This window comes from Rhipicephalus microplus, chromosome 3 (genome assembly GCF_043290135.1).
Source record: "Rhipicephalus microplus isolate Deutch F79 chromosome 3, USDA_Rmic, whole genome shotgun sequence".
Lineage (NCBI taxonomy): Eukaryota > Metazoa > Arthropoda > Arachnida > Ixodida > Ixodidae > Rhipicephalus > Rhipicephalus microplus.
Window position 1 is genome coordinate 132,356,116 of NC_134702.1, and position 24,386 is coordinate 132,380,501.

At 47.7% G+C, this 24,386-nt stretch overlaps 1 protein-coding gene across 2 annotated transcripts in view; it reads right to left on the bottom strand.

The window, feature by feature from the left end:
- Positions 1 to 3,839: 3,839 nt before the first annotated feature.
- The window catches only part of LOC119171694 (uncharacterized), a 58,922-nt gene continuing 38,375 nt past the window's right edge, over positions 3,840 to 24,386 (bottom strand). Inside the window, exon 3 of one of the 2 annotated variants that reach the window (XM_075890232.1) lies at positions 3,840 to 6,199. In XM_075890232.1, the coding sequence (XP_075746347.1) occupies positions 4,275 to 5,459 (1,185 nt within the window). In that variant the 5' untranslated portion in view covers positions 5,460 to 6,199 and the 3' untranslated portion in view covers positions 3,840 to 4,274. The remainder of the gene's footprint in view (positions 6,200 to 24,386) is intronic. The other variant, XM_075890233.1, reaches the window with a different exon arrangement.

The window sequence follows — 24,386 nt, forward strand, 5'->3', positions numbered from 1 at the left end:
ACTAGGGTCGACCTAGTCAAGCAGCTGGGCGCACAGCTCGGGCCCGGAGCCCGACGGCTGTAGCTCGCCTGCCGGAACCAAAGTCCGCAGGCCCTGGAAAGGAGTTCAGGACCGGATGGCCACGGTCCTTTGGAGCGGGAACCCGACAGCAGGAGGCCCCGGCCGGTGGAAGTCCTGTAGGCTCGGGTCCGGAACCCAACGGCCCATCTTCAGCGCCCGGTCCGGTGACGACCTTCCGCTTGCACTGCCTGCCTCGAATTCCCCTTGCTCTGGTCCCCCCAGGCTCCTGCTTCAGCTCTGGCCCACTTGTCTCGTTCTCATTGGAGATACTGCTGTTTCGTGGTGTCAAGCCATTGGGCCTTGAAATCTCCGTGTTCGCTGCCCATTGGATGTTTTACCTTTTGTTTACTTCACGTCCTGCCACGCATCCTCGTGCTTGACGCTCTTTAACGTCGTCATTCTTGTTTAAGCAGCACCGCACGTGCACTCTGGTATTTCTCCTTTTGTTTTTTTTTTTTTTTTCGTGACGCGCACTTTTCGAAGGCGCGCACTTTGAACGCGCACCACACATCACACCCTACCGACAAACATTGCAGGGTGTGAAGGTATATGTTGTCGGTAGAGTAATGGAAAATGTTGTTTTCTTAGAGTTTCTAAATGTTTACACTGGATTAGTATGTGAAGGACTGTTAATGTTTCACCACATTTGTCGCATAATGGTGGATCGTCACTAGACAAAAGATGTGTGTGTGTTGCGTATGTGTGTCCTATCCTGAGTCTCGTTAGTATTACCTCTGTATAACGCGATTTTGATACTGGCAGCCAATGACCAAGGTGTGGCTTAATAATGTGTAGTTTGTTTTGTGTGTGTGTATTCCACTTGCTCTGCCAGAAGTCTCTGATGTTTCGTTTGAGAGACGGCTTAAGATCAAGGGCCGGGATTAATGTGGGTGTAGTGGCGGTGCCCTCGTGGACGGATGCAGCAAGCTGATCCGCCATCACGTTGCCTTGAATTTCACGATGCCCTGGCACCCAGCACACTACAACATGTTGGTTGAGTGTGTAAAGTGTGCACAAAATAGAGTAAAGTGAGATGAGGACAGGGTTTTTTTGTTTTTTAAGACTGTGCAGAGCCGTTACCACACTAAGGGAGTCTGTATAAATTACTGCTTTTTGTATTTGTAATTGTTTGATGTGTTTAGCTGCCACAAGTATCGCGTAAGCTTCCGCCGTGAAGATACTTGTGTCTGGATGTAGAGGGCCAGCATCCGAAAAGGAAGGGCCAACAGCAGCGTAGGACACAGAAGAGTTAGACTTAGAGGCATCTGTGAAAAACTCAGGACGTGTGTATTTGTATTGAAGTTCCAAGAAGTATGTTCGAATATGGGCAATAGGCGCATGTTTTGTAACTTCTAAAAAAGACACATCGCAATCTATAGTCTGCCACTGCCACGGTGGCGGGTATGCAACAGGAGCCATTAAACTGTGTTCAAGTGATACTGCAGTTTCTTCAGCTAGACCCTTCAGGCGAACTGAGAAGGGCTGCCTCATTGAAGGCCTGTTTTGAAAAAGAATGGAGCTCGATAAGTCATTAATAGTAGAGTATGAGGGGTGCCTCTTGTCTGCTTTCACCTTAAGGAAATATATAAAGGACATGTAGGTTCTTTGCAGATGAAGGGACCACTCATTTGACTCAACGTAAAGGCTTTCTACGGGGCTGGTGCGAAAAGCACCCGTAGAAAGGCGGATGCCCGAATGGTGCACGGGATCCAGCATCTTCAAAGCACTTTGAGTCGCTGACTGATAAACAATGGCCCCATAATCTAAGCGGGTCCGAATAAGGCTTCTATACAGGTTCATGAGGCATTTCCTGTCACTACCCCACGTAGTACGTGACAACACTTTTATAACATTCATGGCTTTTAAACATTTTGTTTTTAAATACTTTATGTGGGGTACGAAGGTCAACTTGTTGTCCAAGATTAAGCCTAAGAATTTATGCTCGGCTTTGACGGACAGTTGTTGCCCGTTCAGTTGAATGTCGGGTTCCGAGTGCATGCCTCTCTTTCGAGAGAACAAGACACATGTGCTTTTTTGTGGGTTAAGTCGAAATCCGTTTTCATCTGCCCATTTGGAGACCTTATTTAAACCAAGCTGAACCTGCCGCTCACACATGGCCAAGTTGCATGACTTGAAGCCAAGCTGAACGTCGTCGACATATGTACAATAGAACATATTGCGAGGGATGGACAAGTGCAAGGAATTCATCTTGATGAGAAAAAGTGTGCAGCTAAGTACACCACCTTGTGGCATGCCTGTTTCCTGGACGAATGTTTGGGAAAGAACCGTGCCCACTCGGACACGGAATGTCCGGTTTGACAGGTAACTTTCGATTATGTGAAACATTCTTCCGCGCACGCCAAGGTGGGACAGGTCTCTTAGAATTCCGAAACGCCATGTTGTATCATAAGCCTTTTCGATATCGAGAAATACAGAGAGAAAATATTGTTTATGGATGAAGGCGTCCCTGATCTGTGCCTCGATACGAACAAGGTGGTCTGTGGTGGATCTACTTTCTCGAAACCCGCACTGAAATGGATCGAGCAAATTGTTTATTTCAAGAAAGTGTACAAGTCTGCAGTTTATCATTTTTTCAAAGATTTTGCACAAGCAGCTTGTGAGTGCAATAGGCCTATAACTGGAAGGTAAGGAAGGGTCCTTGCCCTCTTTCAAAACGGGAATTATAATAGCCTCTTTCCAGGAGTTAGGGATAGTGCCAGAAAACCAGATAGCATTGTACAAACAAAGTAAGGTTTTTCGCGTTTCGATCGGCAGGTTTTTTAACATTTCATAAACGACACGGTCAGAACCTGGGGCAGAAGTACTGCAGGAGTTTAGGGATGTTCGGAGCTCAGCTAGACTGAACGCTTGATTATATGCCTCGTATCCAGTGCATTTGTGTTCGAGTTTCTGCTTTTCTATTCTTGTTCTGTATTTTTGGAAAGTGTCAGTATAGTGGGATGAGCTGGACACCTGTTCGAAGTGTGCACCGAGGAAGTTTGCCTGATCTTCCAAGGTGTCACCCTGAGTGTTTACGAGTGGAAGTGTGTGTACTTGTTTTCCTGCTATCCTACCGACCATGTTCCAGACTTTAGCTTCCTGTGTGTATGAATTGATCCCTGACAAAAACTTCTGCCAACTTTCTCTTCTTGCCTGCCGACGCGTTCGCCTGCCTTGAGACTTTATTTTCTTGAAGGTGTCAAGATTTTCGGCTGTCGGTGAGTTCCGAAGCAGCCTCCAAGCTCTGTTTTGCTGTTTGCGCGCGTTTCGGCATTCAGAGTTCCACCATGGCACACGCCGTTTTCCAGGGTGTCCATTTGTTTGTGGGATGCATTTTGTTGCAGCATCAATCAAAAATGCTGTGAAGTAGTTGACAGCAACATCAATGTTCAAAGTACTTATGTCATTCCAACCTAGACGAGCGATGGTATAAAAGTGTTCCCAGTCGGCTCTGTTTATGAGCCACTTGGGAACACGTGATGGACACTCAGTTACTGTATTTGTGCTCAAAACTATGGGGAAGTGGTCACTTCCGTACAGATTACTGATGACTTTCCACTGGAGTAGGGGCACAAGAGATGGGGATACTATGCTTAGGTCTATGGAGGAGTAGGTGTTATTGGCGAGATTATAATACGTTGAGTCTTTTCGATTTAGAAGACACGCGCTTGAGGAGAGAAGGAACTCTTCTATCAATCGACCTCGCGCGTCATACCGAGAGTCACCCCATAGCCTGCTATGCACATTAAAGTCTCCAAGGAGAACATAGGGCTCCGGAAGTTCATCAATTAAAGAGTGTAAATCACGTTTTTGCAGCTGATAGCTAGGAGGAATGTAGATAGTGCAGATTGTGATCAGTTTATCAAAAAGAACTGCTCGAACAGCCACTGCCTCAAGGGATGTTTGGAGTTGTAAGTGTGTGCATGCAATTCCTTGATTCACAATGATGGCAACACCTCCGGATGATGTCATAGCATCAACACGGTCCTTTCGGAATATAACGTATTTACGGAGAAAATTTGTGTGCTTTGAATTAAGGTGTGTTTCTTGTACACACAGCACTTTTGGTGAGTATTCGTGTAAGAGTTCTTGGATGTCGTCAAGGTTTCTGAAAAGGCCCCTGACGTTCCATTGTATAATTTGAGTGTTCATGGTGAATGTAAAATAGTGCTGTGTGTACGAAAAGCGAGTGGCTGTTTAGACAGAGTTTGACTTCACTTAACAGGGCCGTCACCAGGCCCTGTTATCGGCTTTTTTGTTTTCTTGGCGCGCTCCAAGGAGCCACGCCGCTCTTTCGGCACCAAGGGTGCCGACGTATCCATTGCCTCCTCGGAGGCACTGGATGCCCGCACGTGCGGGCTGCTAGTTCGAATTTCGGGCCTCACCTGCGGAGGTGAGGCCTTGAGATTGGAGGACTCTGGAGTCTCCAGTCTCTGTTTGGGAGTAGGCGGTGTAGCCTGGGCTACAGCCGCCTTGGGGGCAGGTGCCACAACCACCGGCTCGGAATGCGCGGGCCGAGGGAGTGGCGAGGGCTGGTGCGGCGGTGCCCCCTGACGCGCCGCATCAGCGTATGTAGCTCCATAGAATGGAGCGACTCTTCGCCGTGCTTCCTTAAATGTAATGTTTTCCTTCACCTTCAACGTAATTATTTCTTTTTCTTTTTTCCAGTATGTGCAGGAGCGTGAATATGCGGCATGGTTTCCTTCGCAGTTTACACAGTGTGGTGGTTGTTTGCAGTTCTCAGACACGTGGCCTAGAACTCCACATTGTGCACAAGTCTGGCGACCACGACACGTTTTGGAGCCATGGCCATATTTCTGGCATTGGAAGCAACGGCGGGGGTTGGGAATATATGGTCTCACGGATGTCTTTGTGTACCCAGTCTGAATAGTTTCCGGCAAATCGCTCGAAGCAAAGGTCAGTACTAAGTGTTTGGTTGGGATTTCCTTTTGATCTCTTCTGATCTTAATACGCTGTACGTTTGTCACGTTCTGGCTCTTCCATCCTTCCAGAAGTTCAGCTTCCGTCAGCTCAAGCAAATCTACGTCTGATACGACCCCGCGAGATGAGTTCATGGACCTGTGTGGCGTAATACTGATGGGTGTGTCTCCAAACGTTGTGAGGGTGTTCAGTTTATCGAATTGGTTTTGTTCATGTATTTCAAGGAGTAGATCTCCACTGGCCATTTTGGTAACCTTGTACCCGGCACCGAGAGTTTCGGTTAAGGACCTAGCCACTACGAAGGGGGATACTGTTCTGGCTTGCTTGTTAGTTTTTTCACAGTGTATAACATGGAATCGAGGAAAGGTTTGTCTTGGCCGCATGAAAAAGTTGATATCTTCGGTGCGTACCCGCTTTGAGGAGGCACGATCACTTAGTAAAGGGAATGCTTTGTGCATGCTAATTGTATGTTGTTCGGTGGCGTTGGCGGCCACCCACCACGGAGCCCAACGAGGGGACGCTGCAGGTTTACAGATGCTGAAACCTGCAGACGCCAGCCGTACAACGCCACTATAACCCAATGCGCCTAGACCAAGGTAGGCTATTTGCACAGGGTTAACCCTAGCCGCCAGGAAGTTTGGAAGTAAACGGAAGAGAGTAGAAGACAGGACAGATAAACAGTAAGAGATAAAGACGAAGATGTAGGGAGAGAGAGATAGGAAAAGGCGACTGCCGATTTCCCCTGGGTGGGTCAGCCCAGGGGTGCCGTCTACGTGAAGCCGGGGCCAAAGGGGTGTGTTGCCTCTGCCGGGGGGCCTTAACGGTCCAATCACCCAGCGTCGGCTCAACCCCCAGGATCCCCTTTTCCCCGGACACGGCAAAGCCACGCACGGCTAGGCGTGGGAGGGAGTAGAAACTCCCCCGTTAGCTCGGGTCCGTGGTGTCGCTACACACCAAACGCCTACTTGCGCAGGCGCCCCTGCGGGCGCCAAATGAACAAAGTGTTTATTATGGACACATAGTTTCTACGTGGCTAAAGCCCAAACTTTACGCGTCCTGCCTCATGATGTCAGGAATATCTTGATGCCGTTTTGTAGAAATCTGCTTCCATGGATGAAATGCACAGGAAAGGCTCCGTGGCATTGCCTGTGTAACATAGGCACCCACTTTTACAATCTTCTTCGCCATATTCACCACACTGCAAAACAAAACACCAATATCTCAAACAGTGCGTGACAATAAAAAAATACAAGTGATTTCTCTGTACGTATCAATATAATTACCTAATAATACTGCCTATTTAAGAGCAGTATAATCAGTCATCCATTTATATTGATGGCGATGCAAATTTTAAGGCACAAGACAATGCCCCAGTGTTGGTGGCATTACGTTTCGCTTGGAGGAATTCATGCGCAAGCTTTGCAACTCATTCCAACCAAATATTATAACGACATAAAACATGTAACCGGCTCATACTTTCTAATTCGACGGCACCCAAGCATTAAAATCATTTGTGCCGTCACATGCTGCTATTCGCTGTTATGAGTGGTCTTGAGATGTCGATATTACTCGGACCATGGTACTTAAGAACAAGTTACTAACCATATATGGCTGTATCTGATATAGTACTAATCACTTGCAATAATATTTGGTCATTGCATGGCGTCATAGGTCGGCAAACTTGCTGATAAGTCGGCTTATTCGGACTCAGATCAAGCCGCGAGTCTGAGTATGATTGAGCCTGGGTGAATAATGTTTTGGTCATTTTGAGTTCGAGAGAGCCCAACTGAGAAAAATTAGGGTTAGTCTAAGTGAGTCTCAGTCCGAGTGAATCCTGTTGTGAAAAAAAAAAAACATAGGTGAGTGTGAGTGGGCTCGACGTTGTTTTGCGGACCTCTCATCCTATCAACTCAGCTTCACTATTACTACCTGCTTTATATCGAGTTCAAGTGTATGTTAATTATACCTACTCACACATCAACACAGTAGTGATCATACGCCAGCTCAATATTGATTGAAGAAGTGCGTGAGTTAGCGAAGTTGGGAGGTGACTTGATCATTCCCTTTCTTTTATATGTGGGGCTCTGGTTGAAAAAGTCTAGCGAGACTCATCGCTTTGAGTAAAAATGTCCATAGTTGATTGGAACCACTGATAACTCGTATTTAAAGAAATGATGTAAAAAGCGCCAAATAGAGCAATTGTGAGAGATATCAGTGCTAAAAGCGCTGACACCATGGACGAAACAGTTAATATAGTAAGCTAACAGACTTATGAGTCGATTCACACACACTCGTATGAAGCCGTGAGTGTGAGTCTGAGAGAACTTACGTGAGTATTGTTCTGGTGGTTTTGAGCCTGTTTGAGTTAGATTTAGTAAATGTTTATTGAGTATGAGTCTGAGGGAGTCCGGCTAAAAAAACATCCCTGGGTGTGACTCTGAGAGAGGCCTGAAGCTGAGGTATGTTGTGTGAGTGGGTCTGAGTAAGCACTAAATGTTTTGCCGACCTATGTATGGCGCACGGTATAATTCATCAGTGGTGCACCTACATTCCTATAATGCATGTGAAGGAATGAGGTATTATCATGTTTTACCATCACCACATCTGCCCTGTTTTATAGTAGTACAACCCCTGTTTCTCTATTAGCCTCATGTTATCTTGTGCTCCGATAGGAACTGATGGGGACAGTCCGGTAAAATAGCTTTCTAGGCTGAATCACGCATCTCTAATGGCCATTCCAAGCTGAAATCAATGATGTTGAAACCGAATGACACATGCATTTTTCAAAAGACAGTCATCTGCATACTGCATAGTATGATCACGCATACCCCTTATCTTCGCGATTTGTTTGTATGTGAACATGACAACGTGCTTACCGCTGATCTCAGCACCACGAATGTGACAGTTTTTTTATATTTGTTGAAGAGGTCCGCCTCCGTGGATCAGTGGCTAAGGTGCTCGGCTTCTGACCCGAAGTTAGCGTGTTTGATCCCGGCCGCGGCGGTCGCATTTCGATGGAGGCGAAATGGTAGAGGCCCCTGCGCTGTGTTATGTCGGTGCACGTTAAAAGACACCAGATGGTCGTAATTTGCGCAGCCATCCACTACGGCATCTCTCGTATCTGAAAAACGTCTAGTATACTTTTCATTGATCCATCTACAGCTGAACTACCCGGTTCAAACAATACAAGAGAACCGTCAACGTAGCGGAAGACTCACAACATTTAACTCTGTTAAGCATGCCTGAACTGTGTGATTTAGACTAAAACCCCCATATATATTATTTTATTATTATTGTAAACAGGTTTATTGGGCGAACCAAACGGGCAGGTGGAAGATCCGAGATAGCAACAGGACGAGGAAGATGGAGGAGCTCGAGCGTCGATCTCGTGGTGCTTTACTTTGCGATGTTGCTTGTTGTTCTCTTTTGTTGTCATAATTCCTTCATTATAATTGCCCCCGTCGAGAAAGATGAAGCCATCCTGGCGATCTAACAGGTGGGAACGAGCGGGTCGAAGTACGGCTTCAAGCGGTCCACATGAACAATATCGTGTCCACGCCGACGATGGTCACTGCGTGGCGTAAGCGGTTCAATGGCGTAATTGACGGGCGATGTGTGCTCTACCACGCGGTATGGACCATGGTAATTTGAAAGTAGCTTGGTAGACAAACCAGGTGCACAGGGTGGTACATACAGCCATACAAGGGTTCCAGGGGAGAACTCTGCGGCAGGAGGGTGGTCGTCATCACGGACCTTTTTCTGGCGTTGCTGGTCAGCCGTAGTAAACTGCTTCGCTAGTTGGCGGCATTCTTCGGCGTGACGGGCGGCTTCAGACACGGTCATGCACTAAGATACATCTGGTGCGTATGGCTGCAAAGTGTCAATTGTGTGCGATGGTTGACGTCCGTATAGAAGGTAGAATGGGGAAAAGCCAGTGGTGACTTGGGTAGCGGTGTTGTACGCGTAGGTCGCAAACGGAAGAGCCAGGTCCCAGTTCGTTTGGTCAGATGCCACATGCGTCGCGAGCATGTCACCCAGGGTCCGATTAAACCGCTCAGTCAGGCCATTCGTGCGAGGGTGGTAAGCAGTACTCATCCGGTGTACAATATGGCACTGACGGAGAAGTGCTTGGATTAAGTCGGACAGAAATACACGGCTCCAGTCACTGAGGAGCTCGCGAGGAGGGCCGTGACGCTACACAAACCGATGAAGGATGAAAAATGCGACGTCCTGAGTGGTCGCCGTAGGAAGAGCAGCGGTTTCGGAGTACCGTGTGAGGTAATCTACAGCAACGATAGCCCACCGGTTACCTGCTGTGGTCAATGGCAGTGGTCCGTAAAGGTCAATTCCGACGCGATCGAATGGGCGGTCAGGGCACGCAAGCGGCTGTAGTGGAGCTACTTCTGCATTCGGTGACTGTTTTCGTCGCTGACACTCGTAGCAGCCGCAAATCAACTGTCGAACAAAAGTAAACATCCGACGCCAGTAGTACCGCTTCCTTAAACGTTCTTAGGCCTTGAAGACACCGGCGTGAGCGCATTGCGGGTCGGAGTGAAATGATGCACAGATTGTAGAGCGCAGCTTTCGGGGAATAACGAGCAGCCACTTCCTGCCGTCTGGTGAGTAATTGCGCCGGTACAAGAGGCCACCTCGAATGGTGAAGTGCGAAGCCTGGCGTCGTATTGCTCGAGTGGGGGGAAGTGTTGGTATCCCAGATAAGACGTCCAAAAGCGAAGTGATCCATGGATCGTCGCGCTGTGCAGAGGTCATTGTGTCGATGTCAAGAGCGGACAGCGCGTGTTCAATAGAGGATATAAAGGCATCCTCAGCGGACAGTGGTGATCGTGAGAGCGCATCAGCATCGGTATGTTGGCGGCCGGAAAGGTACACGACGCGGATGTCATACTCTTGAAGCCGCAGAGCCCAACGAGCAAGACGACCTAATTGATCCTTCAGCGATGACAACCAACATAAGAAATGATGGTCTGTAACTACAGCAAAGGTGCGGCCATATAAATATGGGCGAAATTTCACAATCGCCCAAAGTATGGCTAAGCACTCTTTTTCGGTAACACTGTAGTTTACCTCAGCCTTGTTGAGCGTTCTGCTGGCGTAGGCGACGACATACTCAGGGGATCCAGGCTTGCGTTGAGCGAGAACTGCACCGAGACCGACACCGCTGGCGTCTGTATGGATTTCAGTTGCAGCCGTGGGATCGTAGTGGCGCAATATAGGCGGTGATATCAGGAGACGGCGAAGAGGGGTAAATGCGTGATCACATTCGGAAGACCATGATGAGATGTCGTTGGCAGTGCTTAAAAGTTTAGTCAAAGGGGCAATTATGGAGGCAAAGTTGCGCACAAACCGACGAAAGTAGGAGCACAATTCTATGAAGCTGCGTAACTGTTTTACAGTCGTCGGTTTGGGGAATTCAGCGACAGCGCGTAGTTTAGCCGGGTCGGAAAGATCGCCACCCTTTGATACGACGTGACCGAGAATGGTGAGCGTCCGAGTAGCGAAGTGGCATTTCTTGAGATTCAGTTGGAGCTGCGCATTCTTCAGACACGTGAAGACATGTTTCAGGCGTACAAGATGTGTTGCGAAATCGGGTGCAAAGACGACAATATCGTCGAGGTAGCAGAGCCATACGTTCCATTTCAAACCCTGCAGAACCGAGTCCATCATGCGCTCGAATGTGGCCGGCGCATTGCAGAGGCCGAAGGGCATGACAATGAACTCATATAGCCCGTCCGGTGTCACGAAGGCTGTTTTTGGACGATCACCATCTGCTAAGGGCTCCTGCCAATACCCCGAACGCAAATCTAACGATGAAAAAAACTCGGTACCTTGTAAGCAATCAAGGGCGTCATCAATCCTGGACAAAGTGTACACGTCTTTGCGAGTGATCTTATTTAAGCGCCTGTAATCAACGCAGAAGTGAATTGTACCATCCTTCTTCTTAACGAGAACGACAGGTGATGCCCTTGGACTTTGGGAAGGTCGGATAATGTCGTGCTTAAGCATATCGTCAACCTGTTCGGTGATTACCTGACGTTCCTTGGCGGAAACACGGTATGGTCACTGTCGTACTGGCGCGTTGAAACCTGTGTAGATGCAGTGAAATAAACTGGGAGTTCGGCCAAGGGTAGGTTGAGCAACGTCAAAGGATTCACGAAACTGGTAGAGCAGCTGAAGGAGCTCAGAGCGTTCAGATGACGATAGTCCGTCGGCAATCGATGAATCAAAAAGCTCGCAAGGTGGTATATTGGAAGGGTTGAGGGCACTGATGGCGTCGTAGTCACCGGAACAATCTGGCGGCATGGTAAAAATTTGTTCTTTATGAATGGCATGCACGTGTCCAAGAGATTCACCTTAAAACAGTTCGACGAGATACGGAAGGGAATTGATGAGGCAAAGAGCACTGTTTCTTTCAGAAATAGAGAGGGTTGAATAAGGCAGAAGTGATCTTCGACTAAGGAAGAGGCTTGATGGCTCAAAGAATGCAGCTTCGTTCCTAATGCCGTCACAGAACACGGGGAGCAACACAGCTGCTGTCGGAGGAATTTCAGTGCCTTCTTTGACGACGAGTTTGTGTACGGCGGGCTGAATGCGGCTGGTTGGTTGGTCGTAAAACAGGAAAAGTTCAAGCTCCGATCTTGCACAATCAATAACAGCATGGTTACGCGACAAAAAATCCCATCGAAGGTACTCGAGCATATGCTCGAGTACCTTCTACAAAAACTTCGACAATATTCGGCGGCAATGTGCGAGGACTTGAGCATTTCGACAGCGCTGTTCTTGCCTCCTGAACTGCGGCGGTTAGTTTCTCTCGTGTTCAGGAGCTGGCCGACGACGCATGGGCGACAGGGAGCGACAACGGGGTGAAGGTTAGCGACTAGAAATAGTACGCGGACATTCCCGTGAAGACGAGCTTGACAGAGGGCCAGAATTTTCCAGACGAGATTTAGGAAGGTCCATGAAGCTGTTCTGTGTCTGGGCGTCGGTGTATCCCGGCACGTGACAACGGCAGTAACGGGCGATATGGCCAGGACCGCCACATGCAAAACAGATGGGCCGGTTATCACGCGTTCGCCATGTATTGGTGACGAGGGGAGCAGCCCATGCGACAGACGGGTGAGTTGAGGCTGTGGTGGTGATGGGAGGAACCCAGGCGGTGGGCGGCTGAGTTGGGGCTGAGGTATACGGCAGTACCTGGAACGACGGGGTGTGGTGTGGCTGGCGCCGCTTTAGTTCCTCAGCGTAAGTAAGAGGCGCGGTGACGGGGGGTGCGGCAAGGGCACCAGCATAGCCTCGGAAATCTGCTCCTGGACCACATGTCGGAGCATGGGAGCCAATGGTGGTGGGTGTCGCAGTGGCTGTTACTGCGAGAGCTCCTGGCGTTGAGCAAAAGGAAGCAGTGAAAGCTGCCGAGCCACCTCCTCTCGCACGAAGTCTTTCATTTGTGCGAGAAGGTTTGTCTGGTCAGTCATAACGTCCAGTGCAGTCACTGGTCGGATTGTCTGGAATGAGCATCGCGTCTGAGCTCGTTGCCTCCGCAATTCATCATAGCTTTGGCACAAAGTCCCTACTTCTGCCGCAGTGCTAGAAGACTTCGCGAGAAGCATCAGAAAAACATCAGCGTCGACGCCCTTCATAATGTGCTGTATCTTCGCACTCTCGCTCATGGAAGCATCGACGCGCCGGCAGAGATCGATCACATTTTCTATATATGATGTGAAAGTTTCACCTGGCTCCTGTGCCCGATTGCGCAGACGTTGTTCGGCGCGTAGCTTCCGTAAGGCAGGACGGCCAAAAACGGCACATATCACCTCCTTGAAGGTGGACCAATTTGTGAAATCGGTTTCGTGGTTCGTATACCACAGCTTGGCCACGTCAGTGAGGTAAAAATTGGCAGTGCCCAACTTAGCAGCGTCATCCCACCTGTTGGGTCCACTGACTTTCTCGTATGACGACAGCCAGTCCTCGGCGTCCTGGTCTTCGGTGCCCGCAAAGATCGGGGGGTCTCGCTGATGAACCGGGCCGGGGCAAGTAGCGGCCGCGAGAGGTATTGTTTGTTGGGCAGCGTCAACTTGCATGGTCGACGACAGGGTGCGGAATCGGAGTTCCAGGTTGTAGGTGATGTGGTTACCCAGCACCTCCACCAAATGTAAAGAAGTTTATTGGGCGAATCAAACGGGCAGGTGGAAGATTCGAGATAGCGACAGGACGAGGAAGATGGAGGAGCTCGAGTGCCGATCTCGTGGTGCCTTACTTTGCGATGATGCTTGTTGTTCCCTTTTGTTGTCATCATTTCTTTATTATATTGTCACGCGCTAAGAGTTCGAAGCAACGTATAAAGGGACGCGACTGTCAAAAATCTTAGAGACAAAGAAGGACGTCTCCGCTGGCACGGGTTGCTCGTCTTCGTCTTCCTCGTTCACCGGCACAGAACTGATTCACTGTTCACTGGCACAGAACACCAGGTGGCATTACTCTTCCTCCCAAGAGAGCATCGACCTGATGCTCAAACAAAAGTGTGCACAGCAGTGGGTCGAAGTAGGTAACATAAAAAAACAATAAACAAATTAGTGCACGAGAGAAAATGCTTCCGGGGCTGGGAATTGGAAATAAACAGCATTCACTGTTCACACGAAGAGTTCACTGGCACAAGAAGAAAATTCGCATCACCGCGTAAAGTATGGTTTTAGGCGGACTACGTGTACAGTCTCTAGGTGTTGTCACCTGCGCTGGGATGATGGTGAGCCTCCGTCTGGAACCACTTCGTAGTTCACGTCGCTCACACGTCTGTGTACTTTGTAAGGTCCAAAGTACTTCCTCAAGAGTTTCTCACTGAGGCCTTGCCGCCTAATGGGTGTCCAAACCCAAACTTGGTCACCAGGTTCATAATTAACTTCTCGATGGGGGAAGTTGTACCGCCGCGCATCAGCGCACTGTTGAGTTCGGATGTGCACACGGGCCAGTTGACGTGCTTCCTCAGCGCGCTGAATGTACTCATTGATGTCGGGGGCTAATTGGTCGAGCTTGTCGATGTCCTCATATGGAATCATGGCGTCCAGCATAGTTCTAACATCTCGACCATAAACGAGTCGGAATGGCGTGAAGCGTGTAGTTTCCTGCGTTGCAGTGTTATACGCAAATGTTACGTACGGCAGAATGTCGTCCCACGTTTTGTGCTGCACATCCACGTACATAGAGATCATGTCGGCTAGCGTTTTGTTTAGCCTTTCTGTTAAACCATTACTCTGAGGGTGATACGCAGTGGTCTTTCGATGAGTTGTGTCACTTAACCAGAAGATATCATCCAAGAGTTTCGCTGTGAATGATGTCCCTCGATCAGTGATGACATATGACGGGGCGCCATGCCGTAGCACAATTTGACGCATAAAAAAACTGGCAACTCCAGATGCGGTCCCTCGTGGCAACGCCTTCGTCTCAGCGTAACGCGTCAAATAATCGGTTGCGACAATAATCCATTTGTTGCCAGAAGAAGACAAAGGAAACGGACCTAAGAGGTCCATCCCCACTTGTTAAAATGGTGTACGTGATAGATCGATCAGTTGCAGATGACCTGCAGGCTTTAAATGTGGTGTCTTGCGACGCTGGCATTCACGGCATCCCTTCACGTAGAGTTTGACACAGGCAGACATTTTAGGCCAGTAGTAGAGTTGTCGCACCCAATCTATAGTTCTCGTGTAGCCCAGATTTCCAGATGTGGGCTCGTCGTGGCAAGCTAATAAGACGACATCGCGGAGGGCTTTAGGCACGACGAGAAGATGAGATCTGTCACCAGCACCAGCGCTCCTTTTGTATAAGACGCCATTTCGTAGGCAAAATGATGGCAACGTTCGCGACATTGGACGAGGAATGGGCGTGGTGGTATACCTTCTAAATGATCTATAATCATTCTTAGATCGGCGTCATTTTGTTGATGAGACATCAGATCCGGTCCACGGACAGTTGCCACGAAGGCGCCGTCCTCTTCTGCGCTAGTACTGGTAGATTGAAGAGGTGCTCGTGATAGCGTGTCGGCGTCTTCGTGCTTTTTGCCTGACTTGTACACGATGGTGACAACAAATTCCTGTAGGCGCAGACTCCATCGTGCTAATCGTCCTGAAGGGTCTCGTAGATTGGTCAACCAGCACAAAGCATGATGGTCAGTCACCACCTTAAATGGTCTTCCATAGAGATATGGCCTAAACTTTGTAATTGCCCAAATGACCGCGAGACATTCTTTTTCTGATGTGGAATAGTTAGATTCCACGCGAGACAGTGTGCGGCTTGCGTAGGCTATTACCCGTTTAATGTCATCTTGTCTTTGTACCGAAATAGCTCCAAGACCAATATTGCTGGCATCAGTGCGTACTTCAGTGTCAGCATCTTCATCGAAGTGGCCGAGCACGGGAGGGGAAGAGAGCCGGTGCTGTAGTTCCGCAAAGGCAGTCTGCTGCTCGTCAGCCCAGACAAATGCTGTGTCAACACGCGTGAGGCGTAATAGTGGCTCCGCAACGTTAGAGAAATTTTCAATAGAGCGCCGGTAATACGCGCACAGACCTAGAAACCGTCGAAGATTTTTCGCGTCAGTTGGAGGGGGAAAAGCGGTGACGGCAGTAGTTTTGTCAGGATCAGGCCGAACACCAACGGCGCTCACGACGTGACCAAGAAACTTTAATTCTTCGTAGCCAAAATGACATTTCTCAGGCTTGAGTGTGAGATCGGCCGATCTAATGGCTTCGAGCACATAACGAAGGCGACGAAGATGCTCATCAAACGTCTCTGAAAACACAACGACATCATCGAGGTAGACGAGACAGCTTTTCCACTTGAGGTCTGCCAGGACGGTGTCCATCATTCGCTGGAATGTGGCTGGAGCGAAACAGAGGCTGAAAAGGAGCACTTTGAATTCATAAAGTCCATCCGGCGTTACAAAAGTGGTCTTTTCCCGGTCACGTTCGTCGACCTCGATTTGCCAATAACCGCTCTTCAAGTCGACGGACGAAAAATACTTCGCGCGTCGCAGCTTGTCCAGAGAATCATCGACTCTGGGCAACGGGTACACGTCTTTCTTTGTGACATTGTTTAACTTTCTTTAGTCGACACAAAAGCGAAGCGTGCCATCTTTCTTTTTCACAAGAACGACTGGTGATGACCAAGGGCTGCTTGAAGGCTGTATCATGCCATTCTGAAGCATTTCCTTAACCTGCGTTTGAATCGCGTGCCATTCGGTTGGCGAAACACAATAAGGCTGCTGCCGTATGGGATGCGCGTCGTCGTAGGTGATAATACGGTGTTTCGTTATCGGTGTTTGACGTATCTTCGAAGAACGTGCAAAGCATGTGTGGAACTCCAGCAACAGCTCGCTCAAACGCTGCTTTTTCGCTTCAGAAAGCGTTGGATTGATGTCAACGCTGCGGAAAGGCGTTTCAGTAGTGCCGATGGCCTCGGAAGCAAAACACTCGGTGACATTGGCGACTGGGTCGGCGTAGGCGATGACAGTTCCAGGAAAAAGGTGCCGGTGCTCGTAGCTGAAGCTCGTGACAAAAACGCTGCAGTGATCATCACGAAGGTCAACAAGGCTTCTCGCTACGCAGACACCCTGAGACAGCAAAAGCAAGTGATTGCTTTCTACGACTGCTTCACCGTGCATCACTCCGTCCCACACCACCTGAACCACAACAGTTGCACGGGGTGGTAACGTGACAGCGTCGTCGACGACGCGAAGAGACACTCGGGAGTGGCTGGGGTCGGCGTAAGCTGTTGTGGCGTTCGTGGTCATGAAAGTGACTAGACGTCGTCGAATGTCAATTATAGCACCATGCTCCCCGAGAAAATCCATGCCAATGATCAGGTCTCGAGTACACTGCCGGAGAACGCTCAAATTCGCAACAAATGTACAACCGCGGACTTGCAGTCTTGCCATTCACATACCGAGTGGCGTGACGATATGCCCGCCAGCTGTACGAATTGGCGTTTGGTTCCAAGGCGTCATTGCTTTCTTGAGAAGGGCGGCCACCTTTTCGCTAATTATGGAATAGTCCACACCAGTGTCCACAAAAGGGCTGACTTCGCGACCATCTAGCAGAACAGGAATATCTAAGGACACTCTTCCGCAATCAGCCGGTGGTGTCGTTGTCGATGTATCCTCGGTATCTACAGTCCGCGTCGATAGGGAGCCTTGAGCATGACCAGTCTGAGTGGCCTTGCCCTTGAAGGTCACTGAGACTAGTTTTCCCGACGCGGTCTAGGTGACCGGCCCTGCGCCACGCCCGCATAGGTGCGATGATTCGGCGAGAACCGCCGCGGTGATGGAGAGCGTCAGTGGTGCCGAGATGTCGATCCGCGCTGCTGAGCGACGTAGTCAGCGATTTCCGGAGGCCACTGGCCGAACCTAGGAGGTGGGAAGTTGGCCGAGAAACCACGAAGTCCTAGCTGTCGATAAGTACACTGTCGGTAGATGTGCCCAGGTTCACCACAGTGATATCAAAGGGGACGTCGATCGGGGGCCCGCCACATGTCTGATTTTCGTGGAATCGGTCGGCGGCCACGGAGGTACAGGCCCGCTTGGACTGCCTGAAGCATGGCTGGGGCTGTGGTATAAGGCGGAGTGAAATGTGGTGGTGGTTGGCGCAGAGTTTGGTCTGCCGGAAGCACGGCAGGGGCCGCGGTGGGAAGCGGAGCCAAAGGTGGTGCTGGCTGGAGCAGAGTTTGCGCATACGACATGCGAGGGAAGTCATTTAGGGGCCGTGGCTCTGTCTGACAGGACGGTTTTCGTAGTGCCTGCTGGATTTATATTTAAAGTTTTCATCTCGGACGATGCCGGAAAAAGAACTGACAGTGGGCGCTGAGGGTACAGATAACTTCTGCAGTTCTTCGCGAATTACAGAGCGTATGAGCTCTCGGAAGAAGCCGACGTGGGCGCCAAGACCACCCATGTAGTCCGTAGTAGAAGCAAAGTGCACTTGTCGCTCCTACGTCTGGGTCCGTTGCCGAATCAGGACGGCTTCAGCAAGAAACTCTGACGTAGTCTTGGGGGGGGGGGCTGCGTACAAGACCACCGAACAACTGCTCCTTCCCTCCACGCATCAGGTATCGCACCTTCTTCTCTTCCGGCATGTGAGGGTCGGCTCATCGAAAAAGACGCGCCATGTCCTCAACATACATTGCTACGCCTTCATTTGGCATTTGCATACGGCACTGGAGTTCACGTTCAGCTCGCTCTCGACATTCGGGACTTGCATACGTTTCAAGAAGCCAGCGTTTGAAGTCCACCCATGACGTGAACACACCTGCCCGGTTTTCGTACCAAACACGTGCCCCGTCATTCAAACTGAAGTAGACATGTCGGAGCTTGTCTGTGTCATCCCACATGTTATGAGTGGCAACGAAGTCATAGTGCACTAGCCAATCTTCAACATCCTTCGGTGTTTTTCGTTTGAACAGTGTATATTGCAATGGCGTTGCACCTTTCATACCGGCTGGTTTCTGTCACGAACAGTGTATATTGCAACGGAATTCAGCGTTTTTCGTTTGAACAGTGTATATGCAATGGCGTTGCGCCTTTCATACCGGCTGGGTTGGAGCCGCTTGGGACGGCGCTGCCTGGAATAGTTGGGGCCGTCATCTCCTCTGAGAGAAGTCCGAACTCAGGGTCCAGTCCACGGATTCTGCGGCTAGCACGGTGAACAGGCGTAACCACCGGTATGGGGCGGGAGCTTCTTGTACTAGGAGGGGTTCGGTGCATAGGGCACCCCGCACCTTCACCAGTTGTCACGCGCTAAGAGCTCGAAGGAACGTATAAAGGGACGCGGCTGTCAAAAAGCTGAGAGACAAAGAAGGACGTCTCCGCTGGCACGGGTTGCTCGTCTTCGTCTCCCTCGTTCACCGGCACAGAACTGACCCACTGTTCACTGGCACAGAACACCAGGTGGCATTATTATTATTATTATTATTATTATTATTATTATTATTATTACTACTATTATTGCTGTTGAAGGCTACTTGCTTCTTTTAGAGTGTGACGTGGCAGGTTTCGTTCAAGTATACAAAAATGTTCCTGCACTTTTTCAAAAATGCTTGTATCCTTGGCACGTTACTCATGAACTCCGCAGCGAAGGGAACACTTGTTTTTTTGATCTCACGCTCAGCTTTTTCCGAGAACCACATTTGTGGGCCTATGAATCTAGAACTAATAAACCAATTCTTTCTTTTTTGACCCGGTGGACTAGAAGTAAGTAAAAATAAGGAATTGCGAAACTGTGCCTAATAAAATGCCCTGCATGAAAGACTTTTGGCGCCATAAAATGATACAAAGGTTTGATACAAAATGATACAAAGGATACAAAATGATCACAGGCGGGTAACCCTGGAGAAGCTGCTTACAATTGTAAAAAGCGCCTGCTTCAAACATGACCCCCCCCCCCCCCCGAACAGAACCATCAAATGTATGTTAAAAGAAAATTTGTTCTAATCCTTTATATTCAGACATTGTCGCACATGATCGAAATGATTGCTATAAAAGCTAATATGAAGGTTTTGTTTTCAGCGCTCGAAAAACTAGCGTTTGCAGAATGATGGACCCTAAGGGCAAAGAAAAGGAACCCTGTAAAATGAAACATCAAACCTAAAATGTAAAATAAAGGGGTTGTGTGATGCATTTTACTGACAAGTAACCAGGCGTATAACGGTTAAAGAGGTGGCGGCACAAACGATTACTTCCGCGAGCATGCGTTCAACGTTAGCAACAAAACAGAGGATTGCTGTTCCTTCACAATGAAAAATTATTAATTTATATGTAGAGTTTAACATCCCGAAACCACCATATGATTATGAAAGACGCCGTAGTGAAGGACTCCAGAAATTTCAACCACTTGGAGTACTTTAACATGCACCAAAATCTGAACACACGGGCCTACAGCATTTTCACCTCCATCAAAAATGCAGCCGCCCCAGCCGGGATTCGATTTCGCTACCTAGACCAACGCGGTGCGGCCTGCGAGAAATGTCGTTTCAAACATAAATTTCACTTTCGCACTGCAAGAGCATAAAAAAAGTGAAACAACGCGACTAATTAATGAAGCTCCCAATTTATCATGTCTTAAAGACATATGCATCAGCATGCCATCTTTCTTTTTACCAGCGAAAGGAATGAAATATCTCACTGGTACGACGCGTTTGTGTTAGCTTAGTTTTTGCTCTACTTGGTAATACGCAATGAGTGTTAAATAAGGTGACACTATTAGCCAATAAACTACTGTTTGCACTTCGTGTTTCTATCTGTGTTTTTTCTTGAGTCCAATTGTCTTTTTTTGCGCATCAGCTCCCATCAGAGCACAAAAAACACTGAGGGAAATTGAGAACCAGGTGATATAATATATTAAAACAGGACAGATTGTGATTATGGCTAAACATAATATCACAATACTTCACATGCATTATAGGAATGTCAGTGTTTCACCGATAAAGTTATCGCCAAAAGAAGCAATGCGTATAACCAGAGTCCTTCAAAGCATTTAAGGACTCTTGTATAACCTAATTGTACATTAGCTGAGCAGATGGGTAAGGTACTTGTCCCCCAAGTAACAGCAATGCGTGACTCACGTGTGCTTGCGTCTTCCCTGCGCCCACGGTTTATATTAGAGGGCCCCATCATCCGTCTAGTTGTCTCACAGCTAAGTCTTGAGATTATCTGCGTGGGCAGATATATGTGGTACGCGTTCGGAAATGTAACGCGGTAAGCGAGCGTGCTTGAGGAATGGCGAGTGAATGTTCGTGCTCTCCTAAGCGCGTATTACATGAGGCAGAGAGGCGGATCAATTAATGTGTGCGTAAGAGACGTAGTTCGTAGACAGAAGTTGTACTGCGTCATTATATGCTTTATCTGTCCCCATCGCACTGTGTTTTTCAAGAATGTATCGATTTCAACTCACCCATGTTTCTACCTTACTAAGGTGACTAACTTCGGTGTAATATCATGACCTAAAACTATGAAGAGCTGAAACAACGACGCAGACATTTTCGTGAAAAAAAAAACCACAATGCACATATAGCAACTGTTATATAAACGAGTAAAAACTAACACGGTCGCTATCGCATTAACGTATTCGCGCACTTGAAGTGTTCATAATGCTTCATTGAAAAGGGGAATTTTCAATATATCAATAGTAAATGAAGGATTTGATCCTTCAATGACATAATCAATCAATGAAGGGAACTTTTACTTCTCCAATAAAAATAGGGGGAGGGGGGGCAGAACAAATACTTGAACACTGCTGCTTGACTGCTGCTCAATCTCACTGCAGATTCCTGCAACACATTAGTACGGTAAAAAAGGTACTTTGAAGGAAATATAAAAGCAAATAGAAACGTGGGCACTTCAAGAGGGTTCCTCAGTCCCTTAAAGTAGCACGTTTATAAACGCATAACTAGTAGAAATTTAGTGAAGACGGTGAAGATCTCATTTGGTTAATTTATTTACCAGAATACACAGAGCTTTCGATAGAAAAAAAAGTGTGTAACATAAATAATGCCACAGTGATGATAAAATAAGACACAATTAGGTCAAGGGAAACTACTTGCACAGAAATAAGATGTTGAAAAAAAAGCAATAAAGCGATAGGTCATAATAATATATTACATAGCAAAGATGTAATAATTTGTGGACAAAATATCAAAAAAAAAACAAAGGACAAAGTAGTCGGCCATCCAGTGGAACATGGAAAAATAAATGGCATTGAATTACCATCAAAATAAGATAGGTACGTAGAAAATATTCACGCTCAAGACATTCACAAGAAAGATTACCTATTCATGAGAAGGGTCTTTATGATGTTGAGAAGAAAGTCATAGTTAATAAACAAAAAAAGCTTGGCAGATATCACATAGTATGGGATTCGATGCCATGCCAATCATGAGGAGGGTAGGTATACGGGGTAGAGCAAGTTTTTTGTTGAGCGAAACGCTATGAAACCACGCTTAACATAATGTACCAATTTTAAGCGCACAGACACTTATACTGAACAGTCGCATATATATTGTATAACCCGTTGTTTACAGTTCCATACCGATGTCAAGAGCAACAGGAGTGATGCCAACAAAATAAGCGGTAAACTGAATTGTAGCACTTGAGCTTCCAAGGATGGTAGCCCCGAGTTGTGCCACGTAGACCAACTTCAGTGGATGGCGCTTAACTACATTTGACGCTCACCCGACGTAATGCTTGTGTCATTAGAGTACATACGTAACGTAAATAAAATTAGATGGGGAAGCACTGCAACCCTAATAGAAGTTTCATCAACATCACGGCTGCGTAGCGTCTTCCAAAGCAGTTTCGAGACCTGGTGTGGCTATGTGGAAGAACACTTAATTGCCGCGCAGAACGCTTGGGTTAAATTCCGGCTGGGATTACACGATTTATTCTTTGTGTTCGTCTGGTCTACACTGCCGATGTCGGTTTTTAATCAAAGGGCACTGACACATAATTTCTCACTTATCGTTTTTTTTCATCAAATGATAGGTAAAGCCCTCGGGAGCGTAGGAAACGTACCGGTAAGCGTAAGTGCGCCCTGAACAATTAATTACAGCATGCTTTTAAAAGCTAGTTTCGGTTCTTACTGCATTCTCACGTCACATGAGTGGATAAATAAATGTATCCGGCTGTGCCCTTTAGATTGGTGGCTCACGCCACCTTTCCATAAAGTTAAGTACTACCACTGTGTGTTTAAGGGTGGAAGTTCACTCGCACCTCGATTGTAGCCACTATTCAGTTAGCCTCCTCCTGGTTATTTCTACCCTTTTAAGTCTATGTCGTCTTTACTGTCCCTAAGCTGCAATGCTTTCAAAAATTCGGCACAATTGTCTCCGACTATAGGGTGAAGTTCTTTACAGAACATTTTCAAATATTCAGCCATTTCCTCCTCCTCTCCACACGCACTACATACCGTGCCTGTGTCTTCGTATTTGGCTCGGTGCGTCTTGGTCCGCAAAACTCTCGTTCTAGCCTCGAAGAGCAGAGAACTACTTCGAGAGTTATTGTAGATCTTTTTACTTGCACCTTCCTTCTTAAAAGTTTGGTAGGTCTCCAGTGATGATTTCGTAAGCATTCCCATCTTCCACATGCCCCTCTCCGTTTCCCTCACCTTCTTCTTGACCGATGTTTCCTGTTGGCTTGGTATTCTGCTGCTGTCTAAATACTTGCTTCACAATTTTCGAGCCGTTTCTTCCATTTAGTATCGCCATTCTTCATGTAGAAGTAACTGAAAGCTTTCCTAGCTCAACGCTCCTTTCCCATTTTCTCAATCGCTTCTCAAATTCTATCTTGCTGCTAGCTTCCCTGCACTCAAGCGATGTCCATTCCATGTCTCCCTGTACCCCATCAATCGGGGTATCCCCGTGTGCTCCCAAAGGAAGCCTACCTATGCGACGTTGTTCAATTTCTAATCTTGCTTGAAATTGTGATTTCATGCACAAAACCACATTGCCGAACGCCATACCCGGGACCATGACACCTTTCCAAATCCCTCTCACCACGCCATACCTATTGTAGTTCCACAGTGCCATATTTTTTATTAGAGCTGCATTTCTGGTGCCCTTAGTCATTCATATCTTTTGTGCTCCCTTAGATACTGAGCCCCGTTATTTATCCATATGCCCAAGTATTTGTATTTATCCACTGTTTCTAGTGTGACTTCCTGTATCTTTTGCTCACTGCCTTTGTTATCATTGAAAATTAAGATTGCCAATTTTTTCCTGCTGAACTTTAAATTTAGCCTGATTCCCTCATTACCACAGATGTAAGCAATCCCGGCAGATCTTCCTTGTTGTCGGCCTATAATACTATATCATCTGCATACACCAACGCTGTTAATGACTATTCAATGTGTTTTCTTTGCTTGGCAAAAGAGAGGCTGAGTCCGAGTCGACTCGCCTCTAATTTGGCTTCTAGTCCTTGGAGATACAGCATAAATAACAAACGCGACAAGGAACATCCCTGTCGAAGCCCGCGTTTTATCTATATAGGTTCCGATACCTGCTCTTCCTATTTGATAACTACCTTGTTACTTTTATAAATATCCTTTAGAAGATCAGTCATTTCATCTTCCACATCTATATTGTGTCGAGTATGCCCCACACGTCTTCTTGAATCACACTTTCGTAAGCTCCCTGATACCTAGAAATGCCAGCCACAGGGGCCTTTGTTTTTCCCACTATTTCAATACACTGCATCAATGAAAACAGATTGTCCTCCAACCTACTTCGTTTCCGAAACCCATTTTGTAGTACTCTCAGCACCCCCTCATTCTCCACCCATGTCCGTAGTCTTTCCTTTATTATCTGCATCACCAGCCTGCAAACTACTGATGCCACTGTTA